Source organism: Antechinus flavipes, chromosome 2 (assembly GCF_016432865.1).
Source record: "Antechinus flavipes isolate AdamAnt ecotype Samford, QLD, Australia chromosome 2, AdamAnt_v2, whole genome shotgun sequence".
NCBI lineage: Eukaryota > Metazoa > Chordata > Mammalia > Dasyuromorphia > Dasyuridae > Antechinus > Antechinus flavipes.
In genome coordinates this window covers 641,830,138-641,847,761 of record NC_067399.1, presented here as the reverse complement: position 1 = coordinate 641,847,761, position 17,624 = coordinate 641,830,138, and the positions used below count along the sequence as shown (strand labels likewise).

The 17,624-nt window shown below is 38.4% G+C and overlaps 1 protein-coding gene across 5 annotated transcripts in view; it reads left to right on the top strand.

Annotated features, from left to right (window-relative positions):
• The window catches only part of CCDC33 (coiled-coil domain containing 33), a 204,566-nt gene that overhangs the window by 96,429 nt on the left and 90,513 nt on the right, over window positions 1-17,624 (top strand). For all 5 annotated transcript variants that reach the window (XR_007951217.1, XM_051982257.1, XM_051982256.1 and 2 more), the window contains one exon: window positions 1,363-1,434. Coding sequence is in view for 4 of the 5 variants with exons in the window: in XM_051982257.1 (XP_051838217.1) it covers window positions 1,363-1,434 (72 nt within the window). In the remaining variant the exon portion in view is untranslated. The remainder of the gene's footprint in view (window positions 1-1,362; window positions 1,435-17,624) is intronic.

Here is a 17,624-nt window from a genome sequence, read left to right as displayed (position 1 = left end):
TACTGCAGTAACTTACTACTACTATAGACTACCTACTACTACAGTAACTACTACTACTGCTTATATATAAAACTATAAATTATCATATTATATGATGATATTATGTATAATAAAACATAACAATTACATAACATTGTTAAGGTTTACAAAGTATTTTATGCATAGATCTCATTTAAGCCTTACAATAATCCTGGGAAGTAGCTTATTATCTCCATTTTACAGATGAAAAAACTGAAGCTGAAAGTTCAATGATTTGCTTAGGGTCCCATACCTAGTAATCACTTGAGACAAATTCAAACTCAGGTTTTCCTGAATCCAAGTCAAGAATACTAGCCATGATTTTAATTCAAATGAGATAGTATCTATAAAGTTTTTTTAAAAATGAGTAACAGTATGAAGGAAGTCCCCTTAGATCAATGGCAGTTGAAGTGTGATCAGTGAAAGAGATCAAATTTAGGAAGGACTTTGACAAGATGGAGAATCCCAGAGATCAGTGAAAGAGACCTTAAAGACTAGTCAGTTTGACCCTTTCTTTCTAAAGGAAAAAAGGTTAAGAGCTTTGCCCAAGATCTCAGAGGTGGCTAAATGAATGAACATATCTAAAGCTTTCTGCCAACCTTATATCAATGGTAGCTATTAATATGATTATTATCTGTTAATATCAGAACTGGGATGAGCAGGGAGACATAAAAATATCTTAAATGATAGTTGAAAGAGCTAAGGATGTAAAGCCCGGAGAAGAGAAGCCACAGGGGAGGTATGATAGTGATCTTCAAATATTTGAAGGACTTCCTTCCAGAGGAAGAATCAGGTTTGCTTTACTTGGCCCAGAGGCTAAAATTAGGATGCAGTGAGCAAAAAACTGCAGAGACATAGATCTTTGAGCCTATAAAAGGCAAATTTTCAGCCACTCAGAGCTGTCCAAAAATGGAGTGAATTTTGATCATATTGACCATAATACATAGACAGTATATCGTGAGAGATCGAATTAATAGAAGTAAAGTAGAAATTGAACATGTGAAGTTCCAGTCAACTTTGAGATTCTATGAGAAGCTGCTCCTTGTTTATAAGCTCCCAGAACCTTATCACATGAAATGGAGGCAGGATCATGGGACATGGAAGCTATTTTCTGATGCCTCTCCATGATCCTGCTTTCCCTTCTACTTAACAGAGTGAGTTCTTCCTGTTTCACCAATTGGAAAATAAAGGTGAAAAAGAGGTATTTCACCAAACAATCAAATTTCCATGCTACTTTAGAAACCACTCCCTTTATTTCAACTGAGAGAAAGGGTGAGGGGCTGGTCCTGACAGAAAACATGGTGCTGACTTAGATGAACTGATACTCTCTCCTTTATTTCCCAGAAAACTAAGCTGAAAGCGATTTCGGGTGGAACACTTACTGTTAACCTTTCTTTCCAAGTGCTTTCCTCAGAGGTAAGACCAAGTGATTTTTTTCTAAGACAAGACATTGAATAAGACTCACTGCTGTTGACCCTTCTTTACTATTTTTGGGGGGTTGCTCAAAGGTGGAGGGAAGTGAGAAGGGGCATGTTGCATAAGTTAGAAGTATCCCAGACAATGATAAAGTCCCAGAGACCAAAACACAGAAATAATAGGATGAGAAGGTAAGTTAAGAGGGAAGGAAAGCCTAGATCTGGGAGTCTCCTTAAATTTAAACCATAAATCTAGATTCAGTGCTACCAAGGAATATTTCCACAGGGGTACCTGAGTAGGACCAATGTTTAAACTGCAATAGAGGTAGTAGTATTTTATGCTTACCTAGGACATTTTCTTACTTTCTCCATTCCTGTGATCTTCCCCTATGAAGCAATGATAGATTACCTCAAACGGATTCCCCACCACTTTGAATCTATACTCCAAACTACCTCGGTTCTCCCAATTTTGCTGTGATGCACTTCAATCATAGCCAGTTAACCAGCCAATTAATACACATTTATTTAAGTATCTACTGCTAGTTCCAGACTTATAGAAACAATGATTCCTCCGAAGTGGTACATTGTTCAAATCCCCCTACATATTTCCATTGGGCTGGAACCAATGTCCATTTTTATATAATTATCACTTCAAATAGTGTGAATTTGAATACCTACAATCACTTCAGAGGATTCATTATTTGTATTAATAGCACATGTACTAATTTGTACACATACTATGTGCTAAGCATTCCGATAGGCTCTGTGGGTACAAAGATATTATCTGTCCTCAAAAAACTTACATTCTATAGGAGGAGACACTATGTACCAAAAATAGATGGAAAATAAAAGTGAATGCATTTGTTCAGCCTTAATTATCTTGTTCTCATTTTAAAGTGTGCACCCTACCTCTATGACTATCCAGATTGGTCAAGACTTGGATCTGTCACTAACTAGCAATGTGATTGGACAGGTTATTCTTTGGGCTTCCCTATCAGAATGTGCAAGATAAGCCTGCTAAATAATGGACTATCTGGAGTCCATTAACAGGAGTGTTGTGGGGGTCCTGAGATAATATACAAAAGGTATGTTACCAGGAAGCAACTCTTACTCTGAGGACTGGGACTACTTTTTTGCTCTCTCTTTATTCTTGCACCCAATGGCATCACACTACAACAGGAGATTTCTAAATACCTTTGGACTGACCCAGATGATTGAGCAACAGTTCTCAGCTCCCCATAGTGCAATCTATGGGGCTGCAAGTATCTAGTTTAGAATGTGAGAGGCTCAAAGTCACCCAAGGAGTCATGCTAATGCAACAAAAATTATATTGAATAAATGAATGAGAGTGAATGAGCACCTGGAAGGACATGATAGAGGAGATTCCTACTCACTTCTGGAATGGACTAGATCTGGGGTTCCTTACTTGAGGTCCATGAACTTAGCATTTAAAAATATTTTAAGAACTATATTTCACCATTTTAGAATTATTTTCCTTTGTAATCCTGTTATTATGTTATGCATTTAAAAACATTATTTTGAGAAAGGAGCCAAAGTTTCACCAGACACTGCCAACAGAACCCAGGACACAAGAAGACTCAAAAATTCCTGTGTTCAATGATCTCTGAAGTCCCCTTTCAAATCTGAATTTGTATTCCAATGATGATTGAGAGTGAGTCCTTTGCTTGAGCTAATGCTTCAAAACTTATCTGCTTCTCACCAAAACAATTGGTTATTGGATAGAGGGTGATAAATCCATTTAAATTGTTAAGGAACTATTTTTAATATTGACATGTAGAGAAACCCAAATATCCAGCAAACAGTTGTTTGGTTGAATTTTTTTTCACTCTGTCCATCTTTAGTCCATGCATAAATCCACCTTCAGAATAGCCCTGATGATGTCAGGATAAGGTAGAGAAAAATTGGGGTCTAAAGAAACCCCAAACTCAAAACCTAGACAGACTTGCTGTTCCCAAGCGCTGGGCAGTTTAGCCTTCCCAGCTCACAGTGCTTCCTCTCAGGATTCTTCAGGCAATTTGTCAATGTTGTGGTTAGATAGGAAGCAAGGCCTTTCTATGAAGTAAAAGAGGAAGTCACTTATACACAGTAATGTGAAAGGTGGCCCAAGAGGAATCTCTGGTCCAACAAAGCATCCCTCCCTGATCATAAAATCCTCCCATTAACACCATTTACACTGGACCATAAGATCTTAGATTAAGAGTGGGAAGAAGTCTTAGAAAACTTTAAAGTCCATCTCCCCATTTCACAAATAAAGAAACTGAGGCTCAGGTGGCTTGCTAGAGTCACACAGCCAGTACAGGATTTCAATCCAAGTATTCCTGATACCAAATCCAGAGTTCTACTCTTTACACTATACTGCCTCTCAGTTCAAAATTACCCTCTCTGGGTGATTTCTCTCAGAAGAGGGCATTCATTGGATTGCCTCCAAGGTAAATGAACTCTTCTCCCTCAACTGTCCAGGGCTGCCTAAGGAGTCTAAGTAGAGATTCTGCAAGGGAAGAGATGCAGAAATGGGAGAGGAGAATACCAAGCACAGACTTGGCCCAATTCCCAGCTTTGCTTCAGGCTGCTTCTGATTGTAACCTAGAATTAAGGACACTCTTCTCTTGGAGTGCAGTCTGGTTTTGGATCAGCTCTTTCTCCTCTTTCCCTCTACCTCCCCACAAATATCCAGGAGTCTCCTGGGAGCATATTGGAGTCTGTACTTTCTTTCACCTTTAAGGAACACTAGTTGGTCGTTCAAGTCGGCAGTGATGGGGAAATGGGGAAGAGGAGAGAGGTCTGGCCAGTACTTGGCATAATTGCCCAGGGGTCTGGGCACAAGGGGGTCTCCATGTGATGAATTATTCACAGGACCAGCTCTAAGTGCAGAATTAATCCCTTTCCTTCCAGCTGGCGGCCTCACTAAATTATCCCTCCTAGTCATGTGGGAAAATGCTGCCCAATTCATTTCACTGATGACTGTTTTGATCTGGGACTTGTGATTTTAGCTCTTCGCTGCTTTCTTCCCTCCCATAGCCAACCCCCAGCCCCCCTGCAGACACAGCCCTTTCCTGGAGGAATCTCAAAGAAGAAAGGCTATCCAGGGTGGGGGTGGGCTTTTAGGACAATGACACTAGGGATAATTCTAGTCCCTTGGAAGAGCATTCATGAACCACACACTCGTGCAGGATACATTTACACACACACACACACACACACACACACACACACACACATGCTTATGCATTATACAAATATCCAAAAAATATGTCTATAAACATGCATTCAAAAATTGACACACAAGTCTCGCCTCACATTTGCATATATGCACAATCCTCATTAACATGCTTATTTATACACATATAAATATTTACACTCTCATACTAAGATACAAATGTAGAGATGTATTTCATATTCCTAATAAATGTATACAAAGGCATACACGTTCTTACAGACACATGTACAAGCATTCACATGTACACAGAAACACTGAACTATTTCCCAAACCTAACCATCTTTTTGATGATGCAGATGGTACTTCGGGATTCTACAAGTTCTCGACACCATCACTGTGCTGTACACATTTCGTACATATACACGTGTGTATATATGCATTTCTTGAGACATTCTGTATTATATATAAAATTTATCTTCAAACATGTATACCTTTCAGTCCTCTCTCTCGGTATGTTATCCAGCTCCTTTATATTTGGTACTAATGTTATACTTTCCCCTTATTTTTTGAGGTAATTTTTCTTTGTTTGAGATGTTCTGTCCCCTGTTGGTTATAATGGAAGACAGGCTATTTTGGCCATCTCAGGCTTGGACTGAAATGAATTCCCTAAACGCACATAATTAATGTGTCAGAACCCACATCACCTGATTCCTAGAAAGTACAGTTGCTGCTTATTATTATTTTCATTATGGAGTATAGGTATTTATCTTGTACTGGGGTCTATGTTTGCTTTAGAAACTCCTCAGCATGAGATTGTCCATTGGTTGCTCCACTCTTGGAATTAGGGCTAGCTTCTCCCTTTTACCTTCACTTCTTAGAAGAGTATGATGGATTCTGATTCTATTTGTAAGAAATGCCCTAGTGTTTCCCCCAAACTGCTTTCAAAGCTCTCTGTAGAGAGTGGGTGAGTAAAAAAAAAAACAGTCTGCTGGCATTTTCTTGATGTTGAGTGGAGGAGGAAGGAGAGTTTTACTATAGTATTTTATGATTTATTTTTCAAATCCATATCTAGTAATCCCAGGCCAGAGCTCAAAAAATTTCCAAACACAAACCAGTAGACTATTTCCATACTAGATGGACATTCATTTCCTTAGATACAGGTCCAGGATATTGTGTCATCTTTCCTGAATGCAGAGAAATAAACTGAATGATTTGTGAAGCACTACCGTTGCCAGACTCTGAGATTCCACCCCAAACCCACAGATCCATGAACTCCCAGGACTGAACTCTCATCAAGGATAGATGGGAGGGACGGTAGCTTCTCTCTGTCTCTGTCTCTCTGTTTCTCTCTCTCTCTCTCTCTCTCTCTCTCTCTCTGTCTCTCTTTTTCTCTCTCTGTCTCTCTTTCACTCACACACACACAATCCATTTTCACTTTCTTCCACCCACTATGACATCAAGAGATGGAAACTGATTCTAGAGCCAAGTTGCTGGAGGAGGGCTCCAGGCTCCAACACAAAGGAAATACCTCTGGGAACAGCATGGACTCTGATGGAGCTGACAAAGTAGGTAGTACCTACATGAATTGATTTAGGGAAAGCAAAAAGGCCCCACCCAGAATGACTTCCAGAATTATATACTCTTCCCTCAAAAATCTTCTTCTCCCTTTCATTAAAGCTTTTCCCATTGGAATTTGATGTTTTCCCCTGCCCCAACACTTCCTTCATAAGGCAATCATCTCTGAGAGGGGGCATATAATCAGTTGTTCTCACTCCAGCAGAAAGTGGTTTCTCTCAGAATAGGAGTAAGATGAGAAACCTAAGGTCCTAGTTAGGGACTTTGGAGGGGGAGGAGAAATAAATGTGAAACAATTAGCATTTGTTAAATACCTCTTGTATGCCAGGTACGATGCTAGGTACTAGAGATACACAGAGGAAAAAATTGAAGTTGCTTTCCTCAAAGAGTTTATGCTATACTTCCAGAAAACAGAATAATCTCTAATTTCAGAAGATGGAAAATGTGAGGCACATCAGAGATCATCCTACCCAATGCAGAAATCCTTGCTTAAGACTTTTTGGTTGGAATCATCCACTCTTAAAGACTTCTAGGTTGCCAGCTCTTGAAGAGTAATAATCACTCATCCATCAATCAGTGGATACTTCATTGTTTCATTTATTAAAGTGAGATCTGCCTCCCTGTAATAATTCTCACCCCAGTCCCTCTCCATTCTAGTTTATAGAGTATCAAATTAGAGATGGAAGGGAACATAGAGACTATCTAATTCTAAAAGCCATTTTACAGATGAGGAAGCTTATAGAACAATTGATACTGAAAGGAGGAGGTGGAAAAAGAAGAGGGAAAGATAAAAAAGAAGACTATAAATGGGAAGGAGGGTGAAGAGGATAACAATGCTGGCTAAACAAAATGAGGAGAAAAGAAAAAGATATGGAAGAGAAAGAAAAATGGAAAATGACTGATAAAATAAGGAATTTAATTCAACAAATATTCACCAGACACCTACTATGTGCAAGGCATTGTGTTAGGCATGGGAAAGGGGGGGGAAAGATATAAATATAAAGATGAAATAGTTCCCATTCTCAGGAGTTTGCCTTCTAACGAGGGAGGGAACATGTACACAGAAACATAGATGCAAGTTAGTTGATAGGCAAGATACTACTAACAACTTTAGGCTTCCAGTAATGTTTCATTGGGAAAATTGAAATACTCAAGCTGAGAAAATTAAAAAGACTAAAAGATGAAACATAATAATGACAGTTTTGTGAATACACAGAAGTAGAAAATAGTATTGGGGGAACAGGTTGAGTTTCACTGAAATGTAGATTATGTAGACAGGAGGAATGTGAAATAAGGCTAAAGCAGTTAAGAGGAGGCCAGGTTTTTGGAAAACTTTAAATATTAAGATGTAGAGAGGGGTGTATTTCACCCTAGAGGCAAAAAAGATACCACTGAAGGTTTCTGAGCAGAGAATAACCTGCACCTTAGAGTATTTTGACAGTTATGTGGAGGATGGGCTGAAGAAAAGAGACACTTGAGGCAGAAAGCGAAATTGGGAAGCTATTAAAGCAGTCTAGCCAAGAAGTGATGAGGGCCTGAACTAGAGTGGTGGCAGTCTGAGTGGAGAAAAGAGAATGGATTTGAGAGATGTTATGGAGATAGAATCAACAAGACTTGGCAACTGATTAGATACAGGTCTTGAGGGAGAATGAGGGGAGATAAGAATGATTTCTTGTTGCATACCTGAGTGACTAAGAGGATAATGCATTCTCATAGAAAGCAAAAATTAGAGGATGAGAGTAGATTGGGATGCGGACAAGGAATAAGAGAAAGAGAAGAAGAAAATGAGGAGGAAAAGAAGAAGAGGACAAAGAGAAATCACTCCATATTCATAGCATTTAGACTCCTCCCTTCCTGACCCTCTGGATTGCCTTATTTGGATTCGTTTTAAAGAAAGGTTAATAAAAGCTCACCTTAAGCATATCCACCATTAACAGGACATCTCTGGAAAGTCCAAAAGTGCCACCCCCAGGCACAAAAATAGCTATAGGCTTATGCTTTATCAGGGTCCCATTGTTTCTAGTCTAACCATGTCCATGTACTTACCAATGGAGCTGCCTTGAAAGGATTTTAAAGCTTCAGTTTCTATTCAACAAGATGTCCCTGCCATTATTGGAAAAAAATCCTTATGGAGTTTGGACCCCCTCCCTTCTAACATCATGCCTTACTAACCAATCAATGGATGCTCTCACTGACATGATTTTCTCAGAAAGTAATGCATCACTAGGGCCCCTTCTCCACTGTGAGCCAGATAGGAGAATGCTTATTGCTTCCATATTGCCAAGGGGACTAGAGGAGACAGTATAAATTAGTCCAGCTCTACTCTACCACCTGGTGAAGAGAGCTCTCCCTCCTGGGGAGGAGGGAAGTAATGTCTTTGTCTGTGCATTTAAATAAAGAAATAAAAATATATAACTATAACCAACGAAAATGAAAGCTATTATGTGAATAGAGAGTTTCTCCGCTCCAGCAGTTTCCACTCCAACCTTTGCCGGAGACACCCTTATCTGGGTGGAAATTGCATCAGGGCTCCCAGGTCACTAGTGAATGGAAGCAGATTTCTCTGGACTCAGTTTGTTAGATAACTAATGAGTAGAATACAGCTGGGCAGAGCCAAAAGCATAAAGGCGGAGGGAAGGGGGGAAGGGAGAAAAATATCTTTGTTAAAACGAATTTGTCAGTTTCCGCTCTATCCTCCCAGGGGAAAGTTCAGGAGCAAGCTAATTGAATTAGGGACATGTGTGCCCCAGCTAGGAAGACTCCCTCTCTATCTCTGATGCTGGCCAGCAAGGTAGTCAACTCTGGAATTGCTGATTATTTCAGCACCGAGGACAGCAGCTGTGCACTGGAAGAAGGGCTATAATTGCCCAGGCCTGGCTAAACTGTTGCATTTTGCATGACCCACGATGGCCACAAGTATGAAGGGGGTGGGGGAGGGGAGGGAGTAGAATGAGGGAAGGAGAAAGATTAAGGGAAAAGGAAAAAGGAAAAGTGGATAAAATAGATGAGGGAAAAGGGAAGGGTGGGGGGGGCAGTGTGAGTCTTTGTGATTGCAAAGATCTTTATTTCCCAATCTATTCCATTCTCACAAACAGTTTTTGAGATAAACAGGGTTGCTGGTGTTTTCTATATAACATAGCTCAGAAATTTTTGTGGTACAATGGATATTTTGCTATCAATGAGAAATAGCTTAAAATTCCATCCACACACTAGCTATGTGACCAGAAACAAGTTTTTTAACTTCTCCGTGGACCATCTCTAAGGCTATAAATTACAACCACGATTATAATTGTGGATCTGCATGGGCAGAGGGAGTTTCCATACCAGGATTTCCCATGCCAAACCAAAAAACAATCCAATTTACATCCTTTATAAGTGAAGAAGTCAAGCCCAGAATCCAGGTCTTTTGATTTCTAAATCCAATGTTCTTTGCACTACTAACAAGAGGAGTAGGTGAGGGCATTGATCAGCAACAGAAATAAAAAAAATAGAAATAACCCTTGAGACACTCAGTGCATGGTCATGCATAGCTATGTGTCTTCAAAGACTATTTCCAATTAAAGCACTAATGAAGTCAGGCCAGCTACTATCACGAAGTAACAAACAGCACAGGCCACTTGGCTGCCTCAAAATGAGAGATGCCAGCTTGAATTGATTAGAGGCTAGGACCAAGAATGGGTCTTGCTAAATTATATGGGGGGAAGCCTGAAGTTCCTAGAATTCTAGCATTAGAAGGAACTTCAGAGACTATCTATTCTAATGTGAACCTGATCAAGCTTTTCTTCTGTAATGTCACCAAATGGTCATGTAGCCTCTATTGAAGACCTCCAGAGAGAGGGAATTCATTGTTTACCATGGCAGACCATTCCACTTATAAATAGCTTTAAATATTTACCCTTACGCTGACCTAAATCTGCCTCTCAGGATTTCCACCCATTGCTCCTATTTCTGTCTACTGGAAATAAGCAAATTCCTATAGAATAAAAAAAAACCCAGAACTCAAATATTGCCCCTTCTACATACTATTTATAACCTTTAGCAAGTCACTTATGACCCTCCGAAATTCACAGTTTCCATAATGTGTGAGGAAGGAAGGGTTTGATTATCTAGTCTCATGCCCCAGCTTGTAAAATCCTATAATCTTAGAGTCAGCAAAATAAAGTGAAAAGAGTGACAGATTATGGAGATGAAAAATCTGAATTCGAAGCCTAGCTAGTCTACCTATCACTTATGTGATCTTAAACAACTTACTTAACCTCTCTGAAACTCAGTTTTTTGTTGTCATCATTTTGTCATGTTTGACTCTTTGTGATCCCATTTTGGGTTTTCTTGGCAAAGATGGTGGAATAGTCTGCCATTTCCTTCTCCAGGTTATTTTTTAGATGAGGAAACTAAGGCAAGAAGTGACTTGCCCAGAGTTACAGATCTAGTAAGTATTGATGAAAAATTATTAGTATATAAATTACACACATCATCATTATTATTAATAAAAATCATAATTATTTTTTCTCAGTCAGAGTCCAGATGTGAATTCACGAAGATGAATCTTTCTTGAGTTCTATCTATTGCACTACTTATCTGTACATACTCAGTTTCCTTATCTGCAAAAATGAATTAGTTTACTAAATGACATCTAAGGTTCTTTCCCAAGTAAATGTATGATACTATGCTCTAGCTCTAGGAATGAGAAGTAGATGCTTCCTAGGTCCTGAATGGTCATGCCCCCAACAGCATAGGCAATTGAGTTATCTTGGACATAAACCTTATGAAAAGAAGTTGGGTTAGGTAATAGAGGATGAATGCAAGGGAGTAGCATAGTCCTATTACAATAGTGTCAGAGTGTTAATGTTTCAAATGAACTGACTATGAATGTCAAGGAAAACAAAAATATTTTAAAAACCATGCTTTGCCAAAAGAAAAATCAAAGAAGAAAACTTTTGCTTGGAGTAGGTAGAAGAATGATTATGGACTAGAGAGGTAGTTGTACAGTGGGTAGGACTTAGAATTAGGGACACCTTAGTTCAAATCTCTCCTCAGGTGCCTACTAGTTATTTGATTCTAGACAAGTCACTTAATCTCTCTGTGCCTCAGTTCCCTCTTCTGTAAAAGAAGTTTTGACTCAGTAGTATCTGGCTCCCTTCTAGCTTTAGACCTATGAAGTTTTCCACGCCAAAGGAAATGATCTTTCTTAAAAAATGGTTAGCTTTTTTTCTTATAACAAACCTGAATAAGGAAATGGTAAGAGAGCACATGGTTGCCCTCATTGAGTTCAAATCACCAAGACAAACTGCACTCTAGGGAACTGAAAGAACAAGCTGATGTAATTGCTTAACCTTTGTCAGTGATCTCTGAAAAATCATGGAGAGCAAGAAGCCTGAAGAAGGGCAAATAGAGGTGGAGGAAGGATAAAGAAGAAGTCAACAGTCTGCCTTCAATTTCTAGCAAATTTGTAGAATTTGCATATATGCAGCACAGAATCTCCTTCACTCACATAGATTAGCAAATCACGTGTTCCTTCCAAATCTGTACCATCTATAATAATCTCTGAGAATTGCCCAAGATGCTAGGGGTGGTGACTTCTCCATAGCCAATCCCTCAGCATTATGTGTCAGAGGAAGTATTTGAACCAAAGTTGTTTTGCTTCAAAGGGTGGCTCTCAATTGTCACTGTTTCTCATAATATATATATATGTGTGTGTGTGTGTGTGTGTGTGTGTGTGTGTGTGTGTTATTTTATTTAATAATAACTTTATATTGACAGAATCCATGCCAGGGTCATTTTTTACAACATTATCCCTTGCACTCACTTCTGTTCTGATTTTTCCCCTCCCTTCCTCCACCCCCTCCCCTAGATGGCAAGCAGTCCTATATATGTTAGATTATACATATATATATATATATATATATATATATATATATATATATATAAAGCATAATGCATGAACATTTTGAAAAGGAAATAATGATCCATAACAACCAGCATGGTTTCATTAAATATGAGTCATGAAAGGACTAACCTAATTATGTTTTTCACAGAGTAACTAGAGAGATTGATCAGTGAAATCTTATCCATGTACTATACCTGGATTTTAGCAAATCATTTGAGAAAGTCTTCATGTGATCCTTGTGAACAAGAAAGTGATATGTGGATTAGACAACAGAATATCTGGGTGAAACTAGAACTGATTGGATGTTAGACCCGAAGAATTTTTAGTGATGAATACACATGAACTTAGAGGGATGTCCCTGGTGGAGTGTCCCCAGGATTTACCCTTGCCCCTGTGCTTTTTTTTTTTTTTACCATTTTTATGATTTGAAGAGATAGAATGTTAATCAAGTGGGCAGACAGCACAAAGCTGGCTAGTGTGCCTAACATGTTAGATAAATCATAGTCATAGTCAAGATCTAAAAAAGAACTCAAGATACTAAATTATGGGAAGCAACTTATTATGGGTACATCTACAATCATATGCTTCAACTTCAAAAAAACAGCTTTATAACTACATGATGAGAGAGTCGTGGTTAGACATTTGTTTGTGTGAAAGTAATCCTAGGGTTTATAATATAAGTCAAGGATATGACATGAAAACCCAAAAATCTTAACTCAATTAATAGAAGCTTGGGATCCAAAATAAGAGAAGCTATAGTCCTCCTATAATCCATCTTGTTTGCATTACATATGAAGTTGTATGTTCTAGATATTTGACTTGGGATCCATGAATTTTTTGTATAAAAAAAAGTTTGAGTACTGTTTCAATAAAATTGATTTCTTTTATAAATCTATGTATCTTATGTGCAGCTAAAATCTATTTTGAAAAGGGGATTATAAATTGACTATACTGCCAAAAGAGTTCATAATACAAAAAAGTAAAGAACCCACTAGAATATATCCAGAAGAAGAAAGTAAGGGATCAAAAGGATTGGAGACCATTTTGTATTAGAATCACTCAAAGAAATTAAGGTTGTTTAGCCTAGAGAGGCCATAGGTGAGTATGAATGCTTTCTGAAAATATTTGAATGGCTGACATTTAGAAGAGAGAGAATTTTTCTTTTTTCCGCTTAGCTCATCCTTTTTATTGATACAAATCATTAATTTCTCTTTTTATTAAAGCTTTTTATTTTTCAAAACATATCCATGAATAATTCTTCAACATTAATCCTTGCAAAACCTTGTGTTCCAATTGTTCCTCTTCCCCCATCCCCTCTCATAGATGGCAAGTAGTCCATTATATGTTAAACATGTAGAAATGTATATTAAATCCAATATATGCATACATATTTATACAATTATCTTGCTGCACAAGAAAAATCAAATCAGACCAGAAAAAAATGCAAGCAAACAACAACAAAAAAGTGAAAATGCTATGTTGTGATCCACATTCAGTTCCCACAGTCCTCTCTCTGGGTGTAGATGGCTCTCTTCATCACAAGATCATTGGAACTAATCTGAATCATATCGTTGTTGAAGAGCCACGTCCATCAGAACTGATCATTGTATAATCTTGTTGTTGCCATGGATAATGATCTCCTGGTTCTGCTCATTTCATTCAGCATCAGTTCATATAAGTCTCTCTAGGCCTTTCTGAAATCATCCTGCTGATCATTACTTACAGAACAATAATATTCCATAACACTCATGTAACCATAATTTATTCAGCCATTCTCCAATTTATGGGCATCCACTCCATTTCCAGTTTCTAGCCTCTACAAAGAGGGCTGCCATAAACATTTTTGAACATGTGGGTCCCTTTCCCTCCTTTAAAATCCCTTTGGGATATAAGTCCAGTAGAAACACTGCTGGATGAAAGGGTATGCACAATTTGATGATTCTTTGAGCATAGTTCCAAATTGCTCTCCACAATGGTTGAATCTGTTTGCAATTCCACCAACAATGTATTAGTGTCCCAGTTTTCCCACATCCCCTCCAACATTTGTCATTATCTTTTCCTGTCATCTTAGCCAATCTGATAGGTGTGTAGTGGTATTTCAAAGTTGTCTTAATTTGCATTTTTCTGATCAATAATGATTTAGACCAAGGTAATATTTTTTCAAGAGAGTAGGACAAAAGCAATGGCTGGAAGTTATAGAGAATAGATTTAGGCTTGGAATAATTAGAAAAAGACTTCCCAACAGCTAGACCTGTTCCATAGTGGAACTGGCTATCTTGTAGAGTATTATGGATGTAGCCTAATAGAGGTCTGCAAGAAGAGTCTGAATAACCACTTGGAATAGATATTCAAACTATGGTGTCTATACAGATAGGAATTTTTATGACATATCATAAATTATATTAAATGACTCTAAGCTCCTTTCTAGGCAGTTAGGTGATGCACTGGGTAGAGTGCTAGGCCCAGAGTCAAATTTTCCTTCATCTACTAGCCATGTAATCCTGGACAAGTCATTTAAACCTGTTTGCCTCAGTTTCTTCATTCGTAAAATGAGCTAGAGAAGGAAATACCAGAGTCACTCCAGTGTCTTTGCCAAGAAAGCCCCAAATGGGATCAGAAAGAATCAGACAGTGCTGAACAGTGCTGATGACAAGAAGATCCTTTCTGTCTCTGAGATTTTGTAATTCTGTCTATGAATCTTATGATTCCTGTTCTGTATCCCATGGTCCTAAGATCTTATATGGAATATCCATACAATTATTATATGGAAGATGCCGATAAATATGTTGCCTATTCACCACAGGAACACTCTTCCTCACCCTCATGTCAGGTAGGAATAATCCCAAACAGATTTAAGAATAGCTCTAGGAGACCATTTGTAAGCAGATTTAAGAATAGCTCTAGGAGACCATTTGGCTCTGTAGAAACAAGAGATTGGTTGGATTAGGCTTGGGAATTGGTGAACAAATCTTGGAATCTATATTAGATAGACAAAGAAGAACAATAAAAAGAACAGTGGACTAGAAGACAGAAGAATTGATCAGATGACTTTGGCCTAAGTTTCATTTTCCTCATCTGTAAAATGGCTTAGTAATATCCATTCTTTCTAGCTTACAGGATTGCCATGAGGATCAAATAAGATAGTGCATGTGAAAGTCAGCAAGTCCTGAAGCATTTATTAAGTGTCTATTATATGAAGGCATGATAAATAGAAATTGTTATTATTGCATTCATAGACAAGTGGGGCAGAAATTCAATGCAGTGCAGTTACATTAGCAAAAATGTCTATTACTCATATACAAAGTGTTCTAGGATTTGTCTTGCTTGGTTTACCCCACAAATGCCGAACTAATTGCAATGGCCTGAAGTTGAAGAGGCAATCTTCCAAATCCAAATGGGTTGTCTTACTCGGAAGATGAAGGGTTTCCTGTTTCTGGAGGTCCCCCAGATGATGACTGAATGATCACCAGAAGAGATTCTTAGTTAGGAATCATCAGATCAGGTGGCTAGTAATCCAGTTGTCATCATGTACTGCTGAAGAACTGTCACTAATTTTAGGTCATAAATCATATAACTAAAACTGGAACTGAGGCAGTGAATAGAGCACTGAGCTGGGAATCAAGAACACCTGAATTCAAATCCAGTCTCAGACACTTATTAGCTATGTGAGCCTGGACAGAATTTTAACCTCTGTTTGTCTTGGATGCAGCTAGGTTGCTCATTGCTAGGCTTGGAGTCAGGAAGAACTGAATTCAATTCCAGCCTCAGATACTCACTAGCAGTGTTTGCCAGTAAGTAGCTTCTGTTTGCTTTAATTCACTAGAGAAGGAAAAGACAAACCATCCCAGTATCTTTCCTAAGAAAATTATATATGGGGTCATGAAGTCAAGCATAATTGATGAACTGTACAACCACAAAGCTGGAAGACACTTTAGAGGCCGTCTAATCATATTTTCTCATTTTACAGTTGAGGAAATGAGGGATTTACCTTTTGGGATCTCTTGGTTAGGAATTTCCAAGGGTGAGATCTGAACTCGGGTCCTCTGACTCCACTGTTCTCACTGCAAAACACTGTGTTCTAAGTAACTTACTCAGAGTCACAAAGAGAAGGGTTTGGGAATCAATTTTCCTACTCATTCTATTCCTTTTGTACTCTCTTATTTCCCTGACAAAGATGATCTGGGTTCGTGGCCACTGACCTAAACTTTAGAATGAGATCCCAGTAGATCTCTAGTAGAACTAAGGGATTCTGAAGCCAAGCTCTTAATTTTTATAGGTGAAAGAACAGGATTAGAGAGGTTCAGCAATTTTTCAGTCACCACGTGAAGTCAATGGCAGCCTTAAGACTAGAATGCAAACTTTTCAGCTTCTGCTTTCATGTTTCTACTACAATATTATCCTCTCATTCCTTAGGCTATGTCATTGCCAGATCTCTATGTCTTATACCAGCTGGTCTACGTCTCAGCCAGATGCCAATCATAGAAAGAATTGTCTTCTCTGGAAGAAGCACCCAAAAGAATAGACTTGAAACTGTCTCTCTGTGTGTATGTGGTAGGAAAGGGGAGAGCTTTTATAGAAGGTCCCTTTGGGACTTATGCTCCTGACCCTGCTATCAGAGATGTGCTGGGGGCTTAGTAGACTCCTGTGTTGATTTCATTACTTCCACTTCCTCCCATAACCTGATTAGTCTGAAGTCTATGAAATCCAGGGCTCAAGCCTAGAGGAGCTGGGGGAAGGGAAACCAGCTCATTGCCTGGAAATGAAGACAAATTGCATTAGGGGCAAGATCAGCATCTTGCTCCTGCCCCAGGGGCTTCTGGGCCAATGGGAAATTGGTTAGATCGACTACACCCGAGCTGTCCAACTTAGCTGACTAAACTAAACTAATTCATTCAGCAAACATTTAACAAGCACCATCCTCTGTGCCAACCTTCTTTGTGAGACAGACAGCCCCTTAAATAACTAATAAATAGTCTAATCTTAGAGAAAGAAGACCAGCCTGTGTGAAACAATTAGAGAACTGAATCGTATAATGTCAAAGCTGGAAGGAACCTTAGATATCAACTAAGTTGTTCTTCATCTTTATTTTGTACCACCAACTGAACTTTTGAACTATGGAATCCTCAGAACAATGTTTTTAAATGTATGAAATAAAGATATATTATAATATACTTATCAAAACATTTTTAAAACCAAAATTAAGCTTAAAAGCCCTGATCTAATCCAAGCTCCTCATTTTACAAAGAGAGGAACTGAGGAAAATGAAGGGAAGTGATTTGTCCACAGCTAGTATATGTTAATGCCAGAATCAGAATCCACGTCTCTTGATTGAATGTGTAGTGTATTTTCCACTATACCAGATTCTCTCCCTAAATAAACTAGTAAGCATCAAGACCTATAGTATGCAGTACAAAGAGTTTCTGTGATTCAGTAGTTTCAAAATTCAAACTAAAAGAAATATCTCTGTGGAGATAATCAAGACTGCTACAGATACTGATGATTCTTCAATAATACTTCATGACAAGCCTTTCATGAAACTAGACAAGCAGGC